Source organism: Panthera onca, chromosome A2 (genome assembly GCF_046562875.1).
Source record: "Panthera onca isolate mPanOnc1 chromosome A2, mPanOnc1 haplotype 2, whole genome shotgun sequence".
Lineage (NCBI taxonomy): Eukaryota > Metazoa > Chordata > Mammalia > Carnivora > Felidae > Panthera > Panthera onca.
In genome coordinates, this window is record NC_138340.1 from 60,573,036 (window position 1) to 60,596,997 (window position 23,962).

General features: G+C 48.8%; 1 protein-coding gene across 3 annotated transcripts in view; it reads left to right on the forward strand.

Annotated features, from left to right (window-relative positions):
* The window catches only part of LOC132678952 (palmitoyltransferase ZDHHC11-like), a 39,232-nt gene extending 15,523 nt beyond the window's left edge, over positions 1 to 23,709 (forward strand). For all 3 annotated transcript variants that reach the window (XM_081795005.1, XM_060631975.3, XM_060631976.3), the window contains 8 exons: positions 1,079 to 1,110; positions 3,808 to 3,895; positions 6,083 to 6,117; positions 7,813 to 7,897; positions 11,994 to 12,028; positions 13,535 to 13,628; positions 19,063 to 19,135; positions 22,852 to 23,709. In XM_081795005.1, the coding sequence (XP_081651131.1) occupies positions 1,079 to 1,110; positions 3,808 to 3,895; positions 6,083 to 6,117; positions 7,813 to 7,897; positions 11,994 to 12,028; positions 13,535 to 13,628; positions 19,063 to 19,135; positions 22,852 to 23,147 (738 nt within the window). In that variant the 3' untranslated portion in view covers positions 23,148 to 23,709. The remainder of the gene's footprint in view (positions 1 to 1,078; positions 1,111 to 3,807; positions 3,896 to 6,082; positions 6,118 to 7,812; positions 7,898 to 11,993; positions 12,029 to 13,534; positions 13,629 to 19,062; positions 19,136 to 22,851) is intronic.
* Positions 23,710 to 23,962: the final 253 nt, after the last annotated feature.

Sequence of the window (23,962 nt, forward strand, 5' to 3'; positions counted from 1 at the left end):
ATGTGTGTATGTGTATGTGGTGTGTGTGATGCAGTGTGTGTGTGTGCGCGTGTGTTTGGTGTGAGATGCACTGCATGTTTGCACGTGTGAGTGCATGATGTGTATAATGTGATGCACGTGTGTGGTTGTGTGTGCATAGTATGTGATGCAGTGCATGTGTGTGTGTGTGTGTGTGTGTGTTTAGTGTGAGATACGGTGTGTGTGTGTGTGTGACCGAGTACATGTGTGTGATGCAGTGCATGTGTATGTGTGCATGTGTACATGGTGTGTGTGATGCAGTGTATGTGTGTGTGTGCAGCGCAGTACATGTGTGTTTGGTGTGTGGTGTGCATGTGTGTTATATCATTTGTACGTTCACTGTCCACAGAATCAAGCCAGCAGGGCTGACTCCTTTTAGGCCCATATATTAATGCAGCTGTTTCTCATCAAAATTAAAAACATTTGCTTTTCAAACGAGCACCATTAAGAAAATGAAAACATAAGCCAAAGGCAGAAATATTTGCAAATCATATACTTGTGCCCAGAATATATAAAGAATTCAAAATTTAATTATAAGAAAAATGACCCAGTGTTTTAACTTTTTAAATGCGCAAAAGATTTGAACCAACTGTTCACCAAGGAGGATCCACGGTGGCAGATAAGCACATCGACATCACTTACCATTAAGAAAACACAAAACCACAGTAAGATACCATTACACACCCAGTAGAATGGCTATAATCAAAAGAACCAATAATAAAAAGCGTTGGTGAAGCTGTAGATCGAAAGGCTCCTACGTTACTAGTGCAGATACCAAATTATATCACTTTGATCAGCAGTTTGGTGTTTTCTTAAAAAGTGAAATGTATAGTCAGCGTTGAAGTCAGCAACCCCACTTCCAGTTTCTTAACTATTAGAAGTGAAGACACAGGTATTCTTCATGTGACAGGGGTGCTATCCCCCAGTGAGATCCTTTCCTAGGACCCAGGGACTCTGAGGCACCATTACTCAAAATTAACTAATAACTGACTTGAATCGTGTATAAGACTAAGCCCAGTGTCAACAACTTTTTCACGTTATGAATTTTTATTGCTCACAGCAAGCAGATGACCTGAGTCCGTCTGCACGTAGGTAAGTAGTGTGTAAGCTTACTAGAGTTGTTTTATCTGTCTGACAAATACTATATGCTCTCAATAGTCTTGCTTTAAAAAGTCTTCGTTACTCCAAGGTTATACAAATACCCACATTCTTTGCTAGTGTTTTCACCAGCTTTATTCGCTTTGCATTTTGATTTCCAAGCCGTCCTGAATTTGTGTGTTCACAGAGACAGGGGCTAAGGTGGATTTGCCCAGGACCTGGTGCCCCCGGCTCCCCCAGGAGACCCTCTTCCGGCCGTGCCTCACCCTGAATGTCCAGCAGGGGAACGCCCTTGGCATTCTTTAGTTTTCATAGTTGTTGACAATTCCTCCACGTTTTTAGTTTCCGTATCATTTTTAAAATAGTTTTCATGCAGTTCTGAGAAAGGCAGAGTTCCAAGTGGAGTTACAGGAAACATTCCTTAGAGGCGGGAGCGAGCGGAGCCGCATGGTCTCAGCTCCAAGCCCTGAAACTGCCCCAGAAGTCGGTCTCCCCTGGGGGAGCGGGCCGTAAGTGCCCCAGTTCTGTGGTGCTCTCGGAAGTTCGGCCCTCGCAGAAACGGGTGGGGGGCGACTCCCGTGTTCTGGTGGAGCTGGGCAGGTCGCAGGGCTGGTGCTGGTTCTCGACCGAGGATCGGGAATCCCTCCAAAGAATCCGCTCATTCCTTTTGCATTTGTTTCCTTAGACACCCGGTAGCCATGCTTCTGGGAAAACCCGGGTCGTTTGGAGTTTCACTTGAAGCATTGCCACACTGCGGTCCTTTAGGTACAATCTGAGCACGTGCCCCTCGCCCTGTCCAGCCTGGGGGCCAGCCGCCTCTAGAAGCAACTGAGACTAACCCCGTTTTTGGGCAGTCGGTGTGGACACTGCGCAGGAACTGGGGACCTCAAGTCTCTGGCCGCCCCACGCACTGCAGTCACTGCTGGTGCTCCGAGGACTGTCTTCCAAGTTCCGTTTTAGTATTATTTTGTGAGTTATACTCACAATGCTTTGTTTTTATAAAATTGTAATCACATTGTTCAACTCTTTAGAGCCCCTTTTAAAAATTCCATATATTGTGGTGCCACTGGGTGGCTCAGGCGGTTAAGCATGGGACACTTGGTTTCTACTGAGGTCATGATCTCACGGTTTGTGGGGTTGAGCCCCACGTTGGGCTCTGTGCTGGCAGCAGTGAGCCTGCTTGGGATTCTCTCTGCCTCTCTCTCTGCCCCTTCTCCCCAAGGCCTCTCTCTGTCAAAATAAATAAATACACTTAAAAAAATTCCATACATTGTGGACATAGTTAAAAGAAAAAGAAACATAATTTTTATGAATATAAGTTACTTCATCTTTGGGAGGGACCATATTCCTCATTTCTGGAATGTTATTTCTTATTTTCAATCACTATAGTGTTCCCTTCTCCAACTGGAAAGGGAGCTGCTAACCTTTGTATTGAAAGGTCGATTGTGTTGAGAGACAAGCCCTCTCAATGCGCTGGGCCATCTGTCCCAGTGGCCTCTCTTTCCTGCAGAAGTGTCCCTAGTTTGACCTGGACACTCACGTGTAACTTACATGTTAGGCAAAGCCCACTGTCAGAATGTCAGCTCCAAGAGATCAAAGAGTATCTTTAAATCACATGGCACTCTGTCAATCCCCCCAAAAGAAAAATCCACTCAGTAAGTGCCTGTGGAGTTCCATGATGTAAATCACTGGTATATTTTAGGGGAGAACTTAGTGTAGCACTCTCTAGGGTGCTTCTCTCTATTAGTAGGTATCAGACCAATTTATTGGGAGTATTTCCTCTGGACCATTAATCTGCTGCAAAAGTAGGATCACACGTGTGAAGATACTTCTTGCCTAATTCTACAGGTGTTCTGCTCAGCTAATGTCCATCAAGTGGCTTGTATTAATTTTTTATTGCTATCTGGCAAATTCCCACAAATGTAGTGGCTTGAACTAAGACTCGTCTGAAAGCGCTTGTGGGTCATGTGCCTGGCAAGCTCAGCTGGGTCCCTGATTGGTGCCTCCCAAGGCAACAGTCACGGCTCACCAGGTCAGCCCTCCCTTCTGGAGGTTATGGGGAAGAGTCTGCTTCGGGGCAGATAGAGAATGCCAGTGCAGCTGTTGCTTTCCCACTCTTGCTATGTGGCCCTTCCATCTCTAAGTTGGTAATGGTGGGTCTAGTCTCTTCATATTTTAGATCTCTCGGACTTCCTCCTTTTCCTCATTTCTCAGTTTTTAAGGATTCGTGTGATTGCATTGGACCTACTTGGGTAATCAAGGACAGTCCTCAGTTTCCTACAGTTGCTGCAAGGAATGAGCACAAAGTGACAATGCCATGGTCTCCAAGGCAGGTCACTTTGTCCATTTGTAACTGAGCCCTGCTGCACACACAGACTCAAGAACGCAGTGGCCCAGCGTGGGGGTGCCGCAGCAGGAAGAAGCACCCCTGTGGCCTCCCACCGGCAAGCAGTCATAGACCTTTATGGATGGTGCTCCTGCGCCGTGTCCTCCGTTGTGCAGCCAACCCAAGGGCACACGGACGGCCTCCCAGGAGCTCCTGGCTCTGAGGCTCTGCAGATGAGCATGTCACGATGGCGGCCAGTGCATGGAGCTTTGCAGCCGTCAGCGGTGCTCTCTGAGCTCACTACACAAAGCAAGGCCCTTCTTTGCTCATGGAAGTCTGTCCTCCCTTTTGCCCCATCCCTGTAGAGAGCAGCGCAAGGAGGCCCCGCCGCAGCTGAGGTGCCCGGGTCTGCGTTCCACCATCACCACGTGTGAGGAGAGCTCCCCGCTGCAGGTGAGAGCCGCTGGGCATGTGAAAGGTCTCAGGCTGCCCCCAGAATGAGGACAGAAAACGCTTGGGATTGCTTGTTTGACTGGTTTGAAGCATTTACTCAGTACCCAGGCATGCTACTCGTATGGGAACAAAGGTGGAGGGAGAAGAGAAGAAAAACTGACAGAAAATATCCTTAACTGTAGGGCTTATAGTGTGTGTGTGTGTGTGTGTGTGTGTGTGTGTGTGTAAGGGGGGAGAAAGAGATAAATGCAATGCAATCTGGGTGTGCGAAGACTGAAGTGGCATCCGTGTGCTTTAACGAAGGGTATTGATGTCTGTGTCCTGCTGGCTTTGAAAAGCACCAGAAAATAAAATGATGGATGGATAGTCACATGGTTAAAAAGAAATATTCACAGCAAAATTTTAATGATGATAGAACCTAGAAGTTGAGTGTTTGGGCATTCTTGTACAATCCTTTCCACTTTTCTGGGTGTTTGAAATTGTCCATTCTTAAAAAAGTGTTACGGAATAACTATAGGACACAGACGTGGAGTAAGGGGTGTGTGTGTGTGTGTCTGTTTATGTCTGCTCTTCACAGATTGAGACTGAGGCAAGAATGTCCACCTCAAACTTCTGTTTGACATTTTACTAAAGTTCCAGCCAGTGTAATACAGCAAGAAATACAAAGACATATAGATTTGAAAATGAACCTGATTTTATTTGCAGGAAACATGCTTCTAACAAATCTGCAAAAAATATAGTAGAAATAATAAGATAGCTCAGCAAGGTGGTAGAATACAAAATGAATATAATAACCCCCATTATATTTCTGTATACTAACAATGAAAAATCTCAAAATGATATTAAGAAAACCATTCCATCTGTAATAGCATTGAAAATAATAAAATAAAATAAAACAAGCACCAAATGTGTATACTTAAAGCTACAAACTATCGATGAGAGAAACTGAACACAATCCAAATAAACGGAAAGATTTAGAATATTTGTGGACTGGAACGCAAAATATTGTCATGATAGAAAACTCCCCCCAAAATTGATCTACATAGTTACCATGAGCCCTATTGAGTTTCCAGCAAGCTTTTTTCTTTAAGGAAATAGCAAGCCAACCCTAAAATAGATACAGAAATCCAAAGGACGTAGAGTGACCAAAAGAATTTAGAAAAAGAAGCAGCAAATTGGAGGACTTACTCAATCTGACTTAAAAATGAACTATCAAGCTACAGTAGTCAGGACAGTGTGAGCCGTGAGGGTGGTGTGCCCAGTGAGGGTAGACATGCAGGTCAAGGGAACAGAATAGAAAGTCCAGAAATAAAACCTGATCAGTGGGTGTTAAACAGAGGTGCCAGGATAATTAAACAGGGAGAGATGAGAGTATCTTTAATAAGCTGTGCCAGAACAATTGGATGACCATATGTAAAAAAAGAGGGCGGGGAAGAGCTTAATAGCTGCTTCTCACCATACACACAAAAATAACTCAAAATCAACCACAGTTCTGAATTTAGGGGCTAACCTATAACACTTTAGGAAGAAAACAGAAGAAAACCTTTGTGATCTTGAGGTAGACAAAGTTTTCTTTAATATGGGCACCAAAACCACTATGAAGAAAGTGGAAAATTTGACTTTTTTATAAAAGAAAGCATTTCCTGTTCAGAATTCACCACTGCAAAAATAAAAATGTAAGTCACAGGTTGGAATAAATATTTGCAAACCCTGTACTTAAATCCAGAATAAATAAACAACTCTCAACACTTAATAGGGAAAAATGGCCCCATTTTTAAAATGGGGAAAAGATTCTAATAAACTTTACCAAATAGGATATATGGGTGGCAGATAATCACCTGACAAGATGTTCAACATCATTCACCACTAGGAAAGTGCAACTAAAGCCACGGTAAGACAGTTGGAACGGCTCCCTGAGAAAGGGTACCGGCACCAGCAGCGGGAGACACAGAGGAACCGGAGGCCCGTAGCTAGGTGTGCAAAGTCGTCGGGGGTTTACAGTGATACCACTGTGGAAAGTAGTTTGACAGTTTCTTAAAATCTTCAATGTATTCTTAACCTCTGACACAGAGACCCCTTCCTGGGAAGTCTCTGAGCCACACGCACCTGAAACTAATGACGGACTTGATTTCCTACGAATAGCCTCAGTACCAATAATTTCTTCTTCTTTTTCCTTTACCCCCACAGGCAGCCACAGGTGACCTGAAATCACCCTCACACAGGTAGGTTGTAAGCTTGTTGGACTTGTTCTCTCTGAATGAAAATGGCTACGCGATCTTAAGTCAAATTGCTTTGGAAAGTGACTCATCTCTGATGGGATATTTTTAAATAATGTGACAACACAGTAGGAAATAGCTCTGTTTAACGTAACAGTACCACGTACAGCTACGCAGGGACCTTTTGCGCTCCACGTGCTTGGGGAAATGCAGTAATTCTCTCCCTGTGGACAACTTGCATCTGAACTAGCACACCAGCGTCAGCGCTCATTTATTCTGTGTGTCAGTCGGAGAACGTGTGGGGAGCGGGTCCCAGCCTCCTTTTTATGACCTCCGATAATACCTAGTTTCCCGTCGCTCCTGAGCCATGCCTGCTCATTCTGAGCCTGCGAGGAGTCACACAGAGGACAGCCCTGCAGGCACACACGCACCCAAAGTGCACCCCTGCAAAGTCACAGAAGCAGAAAGTGGCCCATTATGAAGGTCACAACCCAGGGTAAGCACACATTTTAAAACGTGCACTTGGTCTCCACTTTGAAACTGTACCAGCGTGGAAAGTCACCTCAGAACATGGAGAAGTGAGAAATATGCTCACGTTAGGGTGAGGGTCTCGGTCTGCCAGGGCTGCCCTGACAAAGGACCACAAAACAGGTGGCTTAAAAAATAGAAATGTACCGTCTCACTGCTCTGGAGGCTGGAGCCGGACTCACCTCGACATGTCCCCAGTCATAGGACCTGCACTTGGCTTCTCTCCTTGGCTCGAACCTGATGCTGTTTTCCCTTTGTCTCTTCAGTTTTCCCATTTTGCCCCTTTCTGGCAAGAATGATTGAAAATTAACGAACCAGGAGGGCCTGCCTGTCCTCTTGCACGGATGCGGTCGTCAGGCCAAGGGCCTGACTGTCTTCTGGCATGGAAGTGGTCATCCCGCTGAGGGCCTACCTGTCCTCTTGCATGGACGCGGTCGTCGGGCTAGGGCCTGTCCTCTTGCACGGACATGGTGGTCGGGCCGAGGGCTGACCTGTCCTCTTGCATGGACGCGGCCATCGGGCTAAGGGCCTGTCTTCTTGCACGGATGCGGTCATTGGGCTAAGGGCCTGTCCTCTTGTATGGACGTGGTAGTCGGGCCGAAGGCCTGTCTTCTTGCACAGACTCGGTCGTCGGGCCGAGGGCTGGCCTGTCCTCTTGCACGGACACGGTCGTCGGGCTGAGGGCCTGTCCTCTTGCACGGACGCGGTCGTCGGGCTGACCCTGGTCTCAGGTGATGACACCTTGAGCTGCTAGAGTCGCTGCATCTGAAAACCCCCCTTACAGCAATGTGAGGTCATTGGTGGACACTGTTCAATCCACTTGCACAGTTCAGTTAGCTGAGTGTCCCACGACCTACATCCCCACCATTGCTCTTGGTAATTCCTGAACATCTCTTTCCTTCCAAACCCAGGGTCTCTTCCCAAATCCCCTCCTGATCTGCAGGGGCACCCCTTCTTCCTGACACCCCCTGCTGCTCCTGCAGCTCTCCCTTTAGGTGCTCCTCCCCTGCCCTCCCGGGGTCTCCCACCATGCAGTGGACCTGAGGGGAAAGGGTGGTAAGGAGGCTGTGTGATGCTGTGGCCTGTGGTTTCCGGCAGCCATCAGTATCCCCTCCAGGAAGCAGTGGCCGTCCTTGTTGATGAGTGTCTCCCCTTCCCCCTGCCATCCCACAGAGTGAAGTTCAACCACCTGCTGCTGGATGTGCACTCAGGTCCACCCTTCTCCACCAACACGTTCATGGAGGACTCGTGGGTGATGGTAAGTGAGGCACGGCCGTGCGTGAGTGAGCCTCAAACACAGGGGTGGGGTCCAGTGCTGAGTCTAAGCTCCCCACAAGAGCAAGGGCAGGACAGTATTTGGACCTGCTTGTCTGGCTGGTTTAAGGCATTTATGGTGTCCTCCGGGGACACTGCTTGAACAGGACAGTGGTGGGAGGGGGATAAAGGGAAACAAGGCGGGCAGCACAAACGATCTAAAACACAGGGCATGTGTGTGAGCAGAGAAACATGACGGAAAAATGGGTGCTACTGGAACGGAAGCATCACACGTGTGCTTGGGTGACATGTGTGCACTCCAGCAAGCTGGCGGGATTCTGGCCAGGAAGGGCTCAGTGACCCACTTACTGTCACGGCAGAAGGGTGCCCCTGCTCATCTCCCAGGTCAGCGGGGAGGAGGGACATATCTGGTCCACTGCGTTCATTGCAGAGCCTGGAGTCAGAGCTCCGTGTTGGAGATGCTGGAGGCCGGTCTTCAGTGGGGACTGTGTGTGACTGGCCAAGTCACAGCTTAAACCGTAGCCAACACAATTATGGCATGACCCCTCCCCGCCACTCGCTCCCATCAAGCCTTCCAACAAGTACACACTTTACATGCATGGAGACCAGGCTGATGCTCCATTCCAGGGGTCACAGTGGTGGCTGTGGCAGTGATAGCATCTATTGGCGCCCCATCCCTGCCATCCCTTCTTGGGTGGTGGTGGCCACACAGCTTCTGAGTGACATGAAGGACACATCTCAAGAAGCAAAGATGTGATGACCATGTGGGTGTTGACCATGTATGACCGTGAGGGCCATGTACCCCCGCTGGTTATAACGTGTGTCCAGGCGAACATGTGGAAGCCCTCTCTCTGGTGTGTGGCTCTGGAGCTCGCCTCTAGAATGTGTAGTAGAGCAGTCTCAGGGCCACCTTATTCCCATCCTGTCTCAGGAATCCAAGGAAGCTGTGACCGTTCATTGTCACTCTGCTGGACACTTGTCATCCATCATCACGTTTAATCCCTCTGTGGATTATCTGAGATAGATCATCATCCCACTTTGATGGCTGGGCTCGCCTCTTGGTGTGCGTGGAGCTTTAGGATCCCACCGGCTTAAACCCTCCCCACCCCACACCCCTGAGGATACATTTTCTTCTGTTTTCAAAACTGTATATGCCAGATATGGTCATATGGCTTTCTAGTGCCACAGTAGTAATAGCATGGGGTCTGGAGCTTTTAAACATTTGTATATTCATTCTAAATCTTCCAGTGTTGAAAAATGCATTTCTCACTTAAGAAAGGTAGTTACCTTTCCAGCCAATTTACACAAATTACCAACACTGTCGAATTCTACTGAATTTTTAAAAAATAATGACACACACCCTCTCAGAATATAGAAGAAGGGAGACCTGTTCTGTGAGGCCAGTTCCAACCTGATACCAAAGCCAGACAATGTCATCCCAAAAGAATATCACGAGGCAAAATCCTTCAAGAAAACACAGACAGACACCATTGATTAAGTGTTAGCAAACCGAATCTAGCAGCATACAGGATTAAGTACCATGGCTATGTGAAAATTATTTGACATTATACAAAATACCAACAATAAATGACAATAATATGGCGATGTCAATTCAGAAAGGGAGTTGCCAATAAGAAACTCTTACGTGTGACAAAAAAATATTCTCAACAAATTAGGAATGAAATGAAAAGATCTTCATTCTGACCTATGCAATACACCTATTAAATACAACTAACATACTTCCTGGTGAAAGACTGAGTACATCCCTCTTAAAACCGGGATCAAGGCAAGGATGTACTGAAGTTCCAGCTGGTGCAATAAGACAAGAAAAAGGAATAAAGAATAGAAAGTGAAACTGTGTTGATCACAGACAACATGATTCTAAAATACAAACAAAACAAAAAACAAAACTACTAGTAATGAAATAGCTTTGCAAGAGGCAGGTAAAGTGCTCTCCAGTAAGCTCTGGGACATTTATCTTCAGTGTTATCCAGAGCACACCTGAAATCAAATACAGTCCCTACCTGGCGTCAGGAACCTCTGCGTGCCTCCAGCTAGCTCCACAGCAAATTGCCACCACGTGGTCAAAGTAAAAATTTCTCCATTGCCTTGGCTGACCTAGAAAAGTTTTATGTAATTTGCCATTATCTGGAATGGAAACAGTTGTTAAAAAACAAATCTTTTGACTTTGTATTGTTAAAAAAAATAGCAAGTCCAATCATATTTCTGTATTTGGCAAAAATGCCACTGAAAATAATATTAGTTATTTTATTAACAATAGCATTAACAATAATGAATTTAACAAAACTGTAGTAAAGTCTATACATTGAAAGTTATAAGTCGTTGCTGAGAGAAACTGAAGACATTTAAAATAATGGAAGGGCGCCTGGGTGGCGCAGTCGGTTGGGCGTCCGACTTCAGCCAGGTCACGATCTCACGGTCCGTGAGTTCGAGCCCCGCGTCGGGCTCTGGGCTGATGGCTCGGAGCCTGGAGCCTGTTTCCGATTCTGTGTCTCCCTCTCTCACTGCCCCTCCCCCGTTCATGCTCTGTCTCTCTCTGTCCCAAAAATAAATGAAAAACGTTGAAAAAAAAAATTAAAAAAAAATAAAATAAAATAATGGAAAGATATACAACGTTCATGGATATGAACACTCAATATTGTTAAGATAGCATTTCCCCCAAAACTGATCTATGGACATAGTACAATCCCTATTGAATTCCTAGGAGGTTCTGTTTTTTTGTGTGTTGTTGTTGTTGTTGTTGTTTTTTAACCAACAAGCTGATCATAAAATGTACATGGAAATTCAGAGTACCTAGAGTAGCCAGAACAATTTTGAAAAGAGAACAAAATTGGAAGAATTATACAATCTGACTTCAAAATTTACTAAAAAGCTATAGTAATCAGGTTAGTGTAGTCAATGGAATAGAATAAAAATTCTAGAAGTAAGCCTTCACATTTATGGCCAAGGCAATCCTTTGGGGAGAAGTGAAAATTTCAACAAATGGTCCTGGAACAACCAGATATCCATTGTGAAATAAAAATAACACCGTACTGGGAATGCAAGCTGGTGCAGCCACTCGGGAAAATAGTATGGAGCTTCCTCAAAAAGCTAAAAATAGAACTACCCTATGACCCAGCAATTGCACTACTAGGTATTTATCCAGGGGATACAGGTGTGCTGCTTCAAAGGGACACATCCACCCCAATGTTTATAGCAGCACTATCAACAATAGCCAAAGTATGGAAAGAGCCCAACTGTCCATCAATGGATGAATGGATAAAGAAAGTGTGGTATATACAATGGAGTATTACTTGGCAATCAAAAAGAATGAAATCTTGCCATTTGCAACTACGTGGATGGAACTGGAGGGTATTATGCTAAGTGAAATAGTCAGTCAGAGAAAGACAAAAATCATAGGACTTCACTCATATGAGGACTTTAAGACACAAAACAGATGAACACAAAGGAAGGGAAGCAAAAATAATATAAAAACAGGGAGGGGGACAAAACAGAAGAGACTCATAAATATGGAGAACAAACAGAGGGTTATGGAAGGGGTTGTGGGAGAGGGGATGGGCTAAATGGGTAAGAGGCACTAAGGAATCTACTCCTGAAATCATTGTTGCACTATATGCTAATTTGGATGTATATTTAAAAAAAACAAAAAAACTAAAAAAAAAAAAAAAATACCGTACTTAGGTATTGACTGCCCTGAGACCCAGGTGCTGTCAAGGTCAGACTCTCCTGGGGTGTCTCCCCTCAGCCCTCCGAGTCCTCAGGCGGCTCCTCTTCTGTGCGCCTCAGTCTTGGCAGCTGCCCGCATGCAGACCTGCCACAGAGGTCAGGGCCCGCCGGTGGCCGTGTGTGACACATACCGGTCCTGAGCGGGCCCCTTGGCCAGTGTGGGCACTGGCTGTGGAGTGCGCTCCCTCACAGACCCCTTCCCTGACCCTGGGACCCTGAGAATATTTGCTCCAAATCGGGTAATAAAGAATGTGGGTTTTGTTTAACAATAAGCTCGACATTGACCACTCCATCTTGTTTCCTGTCGTGAACAATCATTTCTTCTCTCACAGGAAATAGACAACAGCCTGACTTTATCTGCCCTCGGGTGAGTCTCTGAGCCTCCTGCAGGTGCTTCCCGTGTCTCAAAGCCTTCACCATGATTCCCGAGGAACACAGTCTTTTGTGGGAAACCTTGGGGTACTGTGATGACGTGATCAAAGACAAACCAGTTTCCCTTGACGTCACAGATGCGGACTGCCCCCCGAAGGGCTCGCCATACTCCGCTCACTGGAGCTTGCGATGAGACCTCTCTAGGTTCTTCACAAGTAACATGTGAGCTAGTGCACAGGTGTAAGCGATGCCCGTCTACTTTCTGTCTGTGAGCATGTGCCGCTTGCAGAGGACACCGCGGTCCATGACCGTGTGCAGCAGTGGCAGGGCTCACCGTGTGCCAGGTGGGTGACTGCACCTGGGGAGCACACGGCCCCTGGGGAGCACACGGCCTCTGCCCCTCCTGTGCCACAGAGACAGAGAGTAGCCCCTTTCACATCATGGCCCAGCTTCAAGCACACATTTTAGAGAATAAATCAGGTGTAGCGAAACACGGTGACTACCGTCCCCTTGACAAGACGTCATCTTCTCCTGGAGTATGAGTAACAGGAGGCTTCACAGCACCCGTGTCAGCGAGGTCTGTGCTGTCTCCCCTACATTTCCCTGAGCACACGGTGAGCACAGGCTCCCTCTGTTCCTGGAAGGATGGTTCTGGGGAATATTTCGCAGTTGTAAGTGTCTGAATATTGTATCCTGACTTCACAACCTCAGTAACTTTGTACCAAGTGCCCTTTAATGCATTTGAAGTAAAATTAAAAAGGGCAAGTTATTTACTTGAATGTCACCCACCACACACACACACACACACACACACACACACACACACACACACACATACACCTCCTGCTCTGGCCCGCAGGGATTGTTGCAGAAAATGTTTCTTTGGTAACCAAAGAGTTTGGACCCAGTTGAGCAGCTAGCGCTTTAGACACCTTCCGTGGCCTGCTCCTGAGGCCTCACCCGAGTCTTAGTCCTCGAGGCCCACCTACCCAGGGCCTCCCTGGGACGTCGATCACAGGGAAACCTTGTAGGACTTAATGCAGCCTGTGTTCCTGGCGGTCGCTGGCAGACAAACTTATTGGGAGTACTTCTTTCCGGCTGTTTATCTGTCTAGGGTGTATGGTCTGCTGGTTATGTACAAATCAGCCAAACAGTGAATATATGAATAAGGGGGAGGGTCCATCATGCAGGTGAAGCTGCTTCTGTCTGGTTTTAAAGGCATTTCTGTCAGCAGAAATCCACCGGGTGGCTTGTTTTAATTTTCCGCTGGTGGTGGAAGCCTGCAGTGTCCTTCTCGCATGAACCTTCTGCATGTTTATGGCGCGGGACCCCCTCTGGCACTCAGCCTCCAGGCGCTGCCTGCTCCCGAGCCTGCAGATAAGAGGGGGCCCCAGCGGGGAGATGTCCACGGACACCGTGGAGCCTGCAGGGTCCCCACGTGCTAGCCCGCCCAGCGAGGGCCTGCTCTGTAATGTGTTCCTCCTTCCCTGCTCTGCCCTAGCCTACCTGGGAGCAAGGTGTCCTTGTCGCTATCCAGTGACTTCACCCTACACCCCACCTTGGCCGCCGGCACAGAGGACCACCTGCCACTGAAGGTGAGCCTGTGCTCAGATGTAGGGCTTGGGGCTCCCTCGTAAGCTGGGCTCAGCACCATACCTGGATGCTGGTCGCACTGGTGTTCTGCATTTACTGGGTGCCTGGGCCACTACACAAAGAGCACCGACGGTGTGTGTGGAGTAGGAGGAGAAGCGAGAGCAGATCACGCTCCTGACAGGGGCCCGTGTGTGTAGAAGCGGAGTCCCCAGACAGGTGTCCCTAAAACAAGCCTCGTATGTGTGCTCTGGTGCCACATGCTGGTGATGGCCACGTGGTAGGTGACACAGAGCAGAACGCCCGCTGTGATAGACTCTCAGCAGTGGGTGTTTTCAGGGTGTCCTGTGTAATCCCTTCAACTTTCTGTGTGTTTGGAGTTTTTCATAATAAATGTTGGGGATAAATGTTGGGATAGAGAAGGGGTGTGTATAACTGACGGTCAACACAGAGCGTGTGAGCCACACACGGGGTTGAGTGAGGAAGCCTGCAGATGATACGCTCATGGCCCCAGGACAGGGCGTGTGGGGTGGCCTGTGTGGCCAGGCAGAGACACAGGTAGACACAGTATGGTGGCAGCCTCACCAGCAGGTGAGTGTAGAACCCAGCAAGGCAGGGCTGTGGAGGACCCGGGTCCCACCGTCCATCCTTCTGTGTGCTCCCTTCCAGAGTGGCTCACGAGGCCACCCAGCCAGTGGGGCCTGAGTTGCTTCTGTAACAGCACGAGGCTCCAGACAATGTGCTGGAAGCCTCGGCTTCGAGCTTGACTGCACTTGAGAGGGCCCCTCAGACCCTGGTGCTCAGCTGCCCATGCACATTCACTGAACTCACGCCGTTCCCCGGGCTGGGGCTTCCTCTCTGCTCATTCTGGAACCCGCGTTTAATCCTGACACCCTGTGTGCCCCACTTCACACCAGGCCCACCCCTCTGCGGGTGACCCCAAGGCCCGTAGCTCTTAGCAGAGTCATTAGAGAAAAATGGGCGCCATAAGACACACTTGGACTTGGAGTCCACTCTGGTGTGCAAGCGTGACTGGTTCCACAGCCCAGAGTAAGTTCTTTAACCTCCTGGAGTGCCTGGGTCTGCACGCTTGCAAGATATGCATGGACTCTGTGTGGGGTCCCGAGTCCTGCTGCCGGTGTCCAGCTGGGACTGGTGCTCAGTAAATGGTAACCCCCGTCCCCCATCACACCTGCTTTGGACCTTGCTGCCCATTAATTATAATCCTCATCTGAGGACACAGACTCATCACTGATCTCTGCATTACCTGCTTCCTAAGTTTACTCAGTATTTCATTTATTTTTGGTAACAGATGAAGCATCACCCCACCCCCCCAGAAAAAGGCAGGGTCCTGATGTGGTCAGCTTCTGTGTGGCCCAGCCACATGTGGTCTGCTTCTGTGTATGTGGCTTGGCCACGCTCTTTGTTCTCATGTTTTCCTTTCACTTCAGTGTTTCACATCATACGTATTCCTAAAAAATAGATGCTCACAACACATCGGTTACTCTTTACTTCACAGAAAGGACATAGTGTGTATGTGATGTTTGGAATTTGGGGGAATCACCTCTCGGTCAAAACGGTGGTTCCCTGTCCCGGGTGGCGGAGCTCATTTGCCTTCCTTCTGCGACTGCTTCTTGTAACTCCCCTCTGCTGTGGGCCAGCAGGACGTGTGCCCCCGTGCGGGCCTCTGTGATGAGCAGTAGGCCATCTCTTCTACAAGGCCAGACTCTTCTACAGGGGTGCTCGGTCTGCAGTCCCGCAGAAGCATATGCATATTCAGAGCCCCGTGGGTCCGTGTCGTCCCCAACACCCGGGGCACCTAGTGGTGCGGCTGGCAGCTCATGATCCCTCCCAGCCTTCCCCTCACCACCGATGGTGCTGAATGTGCATTAGCCACGTGAATTTCCTTCTGTGGGAAGTGCTTGCTCTTGTCGTTGGCCCATTTTCCTCCTGGCCTGTTTCTGCTTTTCTTATAGATATATTTGTGTTCTTTATATATGCTTGATACAAACGCCTCATTAGTTGGGTGAATTACAGATAGAGTGTCACAGCAACTCGACTCGATGCTTAGCTGAACTCAACATTTGATGAGTCAGAGTCACACTCACACTTGTGCATATTTTATGATAATGCTTTTTGGTCTCGTTTAATCTTGAACCCAATCTTCTAAAAGACAGCCATCTATACTTTCCACTACTAATTTTCAACATTTGATTTTGAGAGTTGAGTCCTCACTCTGTGGATCATTGGTGTGTTTAGTGTGAGGTAGGGATCCAGCTTCATCCGTTCCAGGTGGGTTTCTGTTGTTCCAGCTGCTTTCGCTAAACATCAAATGGACCTTCTTTCCCCCACTGATTTATTTTTTGTATGTCTCGTATACTTTTTATTCCATACTTCCTCCACTACTGCCTTTCTGTATTTAGTTGAATTTGCATACTGCGCCATTGTGATTCCCATCTTCTTTCCTTTTGCTTATACTTTTTAGTTACCTTCTTACTGGTTACCTTGGGGATTACAATTAATACCTTAAACTTATAAGAGTCTAGTTTGAATAATACTACGTTAATTTCGGTAATATATACTCTGATCCTATACATCTTCCTACCTCTTCCTTTATATTGTTACATCTTTACACATTGTGTGCCCATTAAGAAAGATTTATAATTATTCTGTGAATTGGTCTTTTAAGTCACCTAGAGAAGAAGAGGAGTTACAAACCAAAGTACGACAATCCTGGCTTATGTCTCAACCTGTGTGGTTATCTTTCTGAGCGTACTTTATTTCATCTACTGTCTAGAGCCTCTGTTTTAGCCTAAATATCTCCCTTTAGCATTTCTTGTAGGGGAGGTCTGTTGCTCATGAGTTCTCTCAGCTTTTGTTTATCTAAGAACATCCTAATTTCTTCTTTATTCCCAAAATATGGTTTTGCTGGATTTAGAATTCTTGGTCGGCAGATTGATTTTCCTTCCAGGACTTGAAAGGTGCCCTCTGGACTCCATGGTTTCTGATGAGAAATCAGCTGTTGATCTTACTGAGGCCCCTTGTATGTGATTAACCACTTCTCTCTCAATGCTTTCAGACTCCTCTCTTTGGGTTCTGAGAATCTGGCAATGCTGTGTCTTGGTGTGAACCCTTCTGAGTTTATCTTGCTTGGAGTTTGTTGAGCTTCTTGGATGTGTAGATCCATATCTTCCATCGGATTTGGAAAGTGTGCAGGCTGTGTTTCTTCAGATACTTTTTCTCTCTGCCCCCTCTCTTCTCCTTCTGGGCCTCAGGTCCGCCAGGTGCTCTTCATTTTCCTTTGTTCCATTTTTCTCCCTGGTCCTCAGGTTGGAGAATTTCAATTGTCTTCAGCCTCACCGATCCTTTCTTCTCCTGCTCTGTTGTGAACTCTTCTAGTGAATTTTTAATTTCACACTTTTCGGTGGCAGAATTTGGTTCTTTTTTGTAATTCTATCTCTTTATTGATTTTCTTTTTTGTTCATTCGGTATTTTCATGACTTCCTTTAATTCTTCACCTTGGCTCATTGAGCACATTTAAGATAACTGACCTAATGTCCGTGACTACTAATTCAAATGTCTGGGCTTCTTCCAGGAAATTCTGTCAAATTATTTTTCTCCTTTGAATGCGCCATATTTTCCTGTTTCTCTGGATGTTTTATAATTTTTTGTTGAGAACTGTATATTCTGAGTATTATAATGTGGTTAAGTCTGGACATTAGATTCTCCCACTGCTTGGGATTGTAGATCTTTGCTTGTTGAACTGTCAGTTTGTGACTCTCCCAAGCTACTTTTGCAAAACATGTATTTGTTGTTGCAAAGTTTCTCTCATTATCTCTGTGGTCAGCCAGTGTTTTCCTTCAATGTCTGGCTGCAAATAAGGGGAATAAGTGTCCCATTAGATGCTCCCAAAGACAGCTACTGCTGCCAAGGGGGCCAGGGCAAGCGAGCCCTTGTGCCGGCCCCTCGGGACATGACCAGACCAGACCAACCAAAGGCACAACAGACAAGTTTTGGAGTACAGAGTCCCTACTGCCTGCACAGGAATGAAGGCTGTTGGCCTGTAGCCACAGGACGACCAAGGGTGGGTTTGTCGCTGCTTTGTTGACACCACTCACTCGGGAGAGTTGGACAGCATCCCTTCCCTGGTGCTGTGCACCATGTCTGGTCTGGCTTCAGAGTCTGGAATAGTTGACCCCAAAGGCTCTCTTTAGCACAGTGGTCACATCTGGTCATGCTTCCTGTTCCCTGGCTTTGTCCTCAGGTGAAGGATGCCGATGTGCACTCTGAGAACACGTGTCACCACCTCCCCACAAATCTCTACCCCGCAGGCAGGCCTCCACTGTTCCACTGCCCGGCTCCATTGTGTTTCTGTTTTCATTCTAAACAAACAGTGTGCTTCCCTGGGGCATCATTTCAGTAATACCTTGATCACCTTTGCTTCCAAGCTCCATGACCTCCTTCTGTGGGGTTTTCTTACATGTCCTGCCTCTATCAGGTTGCTGCCCACTCTGTGGCCCTCTGTGGCCGGCGCCCCCACCTCTTACCCGTCAGAGCCCTGCCCCCACCTCAGCTCCCACAACTGCCTCTGCGTTGGGTCTCCTGGGGGCCTGTCCATCTCAACAGCATTGTCCTCACGCCTGGCTTTTCTGCAGTCTGTTCCCGTTTGCTTCCTCTTCTTCAGGGAGCCATTGTTCATGAGGCTCCCCTTTCATTTCCTTCCTATTTAACCTCATTCATGCCTCAGTTTGTATCTTGACTAATTCTCAAGAGCTGGCTCTGGGAGGAGGACAAAGGCATGTACGGGTTTAGAGATCTCCTAGAGACACTGGACTTGCAGAACCTTCCAAGGAAAGTTGTGCACAGCTGCACAGTCCAGTCCCACCGCAGCCCTGTAAGTCAGAAGGAGCACCGTCCCCGGCCATTTGGCAAGAGCCAGGCTCTCCCCTGTCGTCTGTGCAGGGGATTTGAAGTCACCGTCAGCAGGCCCAGTAGCACCAGGGCAAGGGAGAAACCTCCTGCTTTCGAGAGACGGTGTGAAGACATTCGGGGCCCCTGGGTAGCCAGAACTCACCACCAGCAAGCAGATTGTGCAGAGAAGGTGCCAAGCAAGATGAGGCGGCCTGTGTTGTGTCTTCCCCCCATGCCAATGGTCCAAATAGGCTTTGCTGGCCCCCAGGAGACCCTCCTGCTCATCAGGAAAAGCACCACTTGTCTCTGTCCTGATGCGCATGCAGAGGGAAAAGCCACCCCCCCAGCGCAGCCTCATCAGCAGCCCCACATACAAGTGAGTGCTCTGAACTCAAGAGGCGAGATGGCTGCCAGTGTCCCAGAGCCCGTCATGGCTCCATCTCCAAATTGTGCTCTTGCTGCTACATTCTGTCCCCTTTGGCAGTGCGAGAGATGCCATGTCACGTATTTCCTGTTATTTCTCTGCAGGTCTTAAAGGACCAACAGGAAATGAGTTTGCCTGTGGAAGGAGACAGTGCTGAGGGCAAAGGCCCAGCTTCAGGTAAGACATCACACAGTGTGGGAGTTGACATCCACCCAAGTTTGATTCCCTAAAGAGGAAAATGTTTTCTCCAGAAAAACAAGGAGAGGGAGAAATCACCGGTGGGGAGTCAAAGGCTAGGACGCTTGTTGTCTCAGTGGCAAGGAGGACAAGCTTGGGCTCACGTAGTGTCTGCCAATGGTGCCTGGCGTCCCCACGCTAGCCCCACCACCTGCTCTGTGTGCCACAAAGCAGCAGGTGCAAGACGTGGGGCTGAACGCCCCGCTGGCAGAGTGCCGGCAAGGTAGGAGCTGGCCCTGGATGGTGTTGCTGTGGCTGCCGATGTGAGCCATGGACCCTGACGTGCAGGGGTGGCCAGCCTAATGATGGCACCAGAGCGAGGGCCACGGAGAGTTTGACTAGTGACTGGAACTAAAGGCCTGATGTGCTCTGTTAGAGGCTCAGACTCCACCACCCGCACGCTGTCTGCCGAAATGCACGGTGATTTCGTTGTTCACTCGCCTGACCCTTCCAGAGTCCTTCTGAGACGGCCCCACCTCATCTAAGGAAATGTTCACCACTCAGCTTTTAAACAACTACCTACCCTTGGCCACGATGACGCCTCCTGCTGCCACCATCACTTCAGAGCTCACAGTGCAATTCTCCAGTGCTCCTGTTTCTAGAAAAGAGGTGGAGGCTGACCTTTCAACACACCTGTGGCCGCAGGAGTCAGTGGCTCCTGTTTCTAGAAAAGAGGTGGAGGCTGAGAGGGTGAGTTTGATTTCTGCGTGATTCCAGAAAGGGCCGAAGCTGGATTTTAAGAAACATAAAATACAAGCAAGTGGCATAAGTGACAGGGAGCCTGAGCCTCAGGTCTGGGTACATGGCAGGTTGGCTCCTGAGTGGACTGACACCACGGGCACATGCATGTGCACGCTGTCCATGTGGGTGTGGTGCTTGTGGACAGGTAAGAACAAGGGGTCCTCAGCCAGGGACAGAGGCAAAGAAAAAACCCACAGAGAGCCCCGTGGGCACCTGCAGCCTATGTCCCAAGAGTCCCTGCCTCCCTGGTGAGCCGGGTTCTCACGGCCTCACATAAGGGAGAGACAGGCCCAAGCTCAGGGCGCAGCCAGAATGGAAGGCCGATAAGTCATCCTGTAAAATCGGGACTCAAATGGCTACACGTGCATTGTAGTGGTGAGCCCGGAGGAACCCCGTGCTCCGCTCCCACAAGACACAAGAATGAACCTTGGAGCCGAAAGGAGCTGAGAAAATCCCCAAACTCCTCAAGCTGAGGATTAACACCAAGTGATTCTGGACCAGCCGTTTGCAGGTGCCGAGAGGCGCTCCCCTCGCAGGAGCTGGGAAGATACCAGCCGCTCTCATCCCACATGGCCACGCCCTCATGGAGGCCAAGGACACCACCGAAAAAGACACATGTTGGGAGTTGGGCTCAAGGACCAAATGCAAAGTAACTGTGGTTGTTGTTTGGGGAAACAACAGGCAAAGGGGAAAACATCTGAAGAGAACAGAAAACTTGTTTAAATTGCATGTGTATTTGAAGAGAAACCAAATAAAACTTAGAGCTGCAGAAAATACCACTGACGTGGGGCAGCTGACTGAGGGTTTTGTAGCACACGGGTCACAGTTGGAGTTCGTGAGCTCGAAGCTGGAACTGGAGAAGTTACCTGACACTCAAAGAAGGGACGACAGGCGGAGAGCGTGACCGGAGGTGGGGCTTGGGTCTGTGGTGTGAGCGGGCTCCCCTGCAAGGAGGGCTGCTCAGGGGGCATTGTGCGAGGCAGTGGGGCTGAGGGCCCTGCACTGCAAACCCGCACACACTCGGGTCCAATGAGTCCAGGAACAGCAAATGAGACTGTAGATATGTCGTGAGCAAGCTGGCACACTCCAGAGACAAATAAAATGCGTATTTTTAAATATTTGGCGATAAAAAAGGGGAGTCCTTCCAGGGAATATCGACTAGCTACACTCGTTGTAATGGAAGCTACAGCAGAGTGGAGTCCTGCCTGCAGTATAGGGGGCCATCAGCCCAGGGCTGCCCTCCTGGCTGATGCACGTTTTAAGGTGAAAGTGAAACAGGCACTTCACACAGAAGTAAGGAATGTTAGGGAGTGAAAAATAGACCATTTTCGTAGCATTTTTAGAAAGCAAAGTCCCTAGGAACAGACCTAACAAAAGACATGCCGGACTCATGGAGAAAATGATAAAACTTGCAGAGAGACGTTTTAAGGAGCCTGATGAGTGCGGACAGACACAGTTCACAGAGTGCGTGCCAGGCCTCCCAGAGAGGCCAGTGCAGGATGCCAGCTCGAAACCCTGCGTCTGAGATGTGTGTGGAACTGCAAAGGATCAAGAATGCCAAGAAGCAGAAAAGGAGCAATTTAGGATGTCTGGCTGGGTTGCTTCCACGAAGCTTGTGAATCAAAGACAGAGTGGTGTCTGTGCAGAAATAAGCACAGGGCCTGGTGTGGTGGCTTGCAGGGGCCGCGAGCACGTCAGTGGGCACAGGGACACTGTTTCTGGTGTGGGGCGACTGACGAGCAGGGGTGGGTAGATTGTTTCATAAACGCGGAAACATTTGGTGCCGTGTGGGAATAACACTAATGAAACCAGACCCCACCTTGTACCGTTGACACAAATTAATTCCACGTGGACTAAAGACATAATGCGTGAAGGGACAACTATACAAACTGGAAGATAATATTTGGTACTATCTTCTTTTTTTTAATTAATTTATTTATTTTGGGAGAGACGGAGAATAGGGGAGGGGTGGAGAGCCAGGGAAAGAGAGAATCCCAAGCAGGCTTAGCACTGTCAGCACAGAGCCCGATGCGGGGCTCGATCCCAGGAAACCATGAGATTTTGACCTGAACCGAGACCCAGAGTCCGATGCTTCACAGACTGAGCCCCCCCGGGCACTCCTGGTACTGTCCTTATGTCCTCATGGTGACTGAGGGTCCTTAAGCAAGATTTTCTTTAAGGCACTGTCCCTAAAGGAAGATACACAGAAATTAGATCACACCCAGATACAAAGGGAGGCTGTCAAAAATTGGGAAAATATTTGTAACACATAGCTGACAAAAATTGGTGTCCAGGACACAAAGTACTATGACACCAGCAGGAAAAACGTAGACACATGATGACTAGGCACTTCAGGGAACAGGGAACCCAGAAGACCCACAAACAAGTGTGTACCTGCTGCCATCCTCCGGGAAATGTGACTGAAAACCACATGTGGTGGGGTGAGGTCCCTGTCACATGAGCAGGTGTGAGTCTGACATCACTGAGGACTGGCACAGGTGGGCCTGGGACGTGCACGTGGCTGGTGGGCTGGGCCAGTGCTGCACCCACAACTGGTGGACAAGGCCGTCGGCACCGCCAGTCATCCTGGGTGTGGGTGGGGAAATGCCTGCCCGCTGCACCAGGAGCCATGAGCATTGCTGCTGGGTCTGAGGAGATGCCCAGTACGGGGATCCCAGCATGGGGGATAGGTGGAGGAGGGTTCCCGCTGACCCGCTGAGCAGGGCTGTGTGTGCAGACACAGATGTTCTGTGCAGAAGCAGCTGCCCTCCTGGCAAGATGTCAGGACGGACTGCACCAGGAACCTGTCCTTGGCCTTCCTTGCAGAGGGCCGGTTCTGCACCCAGGGCCAAGGACTGGGCGCGCCTTCTGCTCACCGCCCTCAGGTGCTCATGGCACTTTCTTTTGCTCTGCAGGAGACGAGGAGCCCACACTGGCCAAATGGGCTGTCCACACACCAATGGCCTTAGAGATCCGGGCTCGGGAGGCAGCCCTGAAGAAACTCAGGCTCCCGCACACACTGCCCTCCAGCAGCCAGAATGTGCCGCACATGGATGTCCCCTTGGAGAGGCAGCAGGTCTACGGCATGGAGCCTGCCACTGTCATCACCACCAGGAAGCCTGCAGATGGGCAGGTGTGCAATGGAGAGGACATCCAGCTTCCAGGACAGATAAAAGAGGAGACTTGGGGCCGGGCATCGCCACCCAGCTAGGAAGCAGAGAGCCCGCTCGATGCTCAGGGAGAGACCAGGGTCAACCTGGATATCTCTGTCAGCACAACTTGTGTCCGCCCTGCCACGGAAGCCCCTGAGTCCAGGGCAGGCGCTCACCCCGACTCCCATGATGCCTGACTGGCCTGAGGCCGGCAGGCGCTCCCGCCGTGTTCATGATGCAGTGCAGCCCTCGACTCTATGCAGGCACCAGTGGCAGCCGATGGCCCGGCTTCTTCCAAGCGGAGTGCTGGGTCCTGCATCCAGAGTCAAGGAAAGAAGGGAGCCTGTGCGCACCCTGACTTGTGCTAAACGGAAAGACTTTGACCACCCCTGCGCCTCACTCCACCTGGAAGCCATACTTGAAAGCCATTCATAATTTTTCAAACACGTCCCCATCGTGCTCCAAGATTCAGGACAGACTTGGTGTGATGTTTTCACTTGTGTTACTTAGGAATGTTGACAACTGTTATGAACCTAAGTAGCCTTTAAGGAAATTCTTCAGAATTTCTTAGAAAGTTATACGAAATAATAAAAAATAATTTCACTGGCAATAAGCTTGAAATCAGTCTTGGTAAACTTTAAATTCTTGGGTTTCAAGTGGCCTTTTCAAAGCCCCTCCTGCCCCCACCCAGCCTGGGGGCCACCTGAGTCCTGGCCAGAGTGAGGCCGAGGGGTGTGATACAGAGGAGGGGATTCTGGCTTTTTTTTTTTTTTTTTTGAGTTTATTTATTTTGAAAGAGAGAGAGAGAGAAAGACAGCAAGCAAGGGAGGGGCAGAGAGAAGGAGAGAGAGAGAGAATCCCAAGCAGGCCCCAT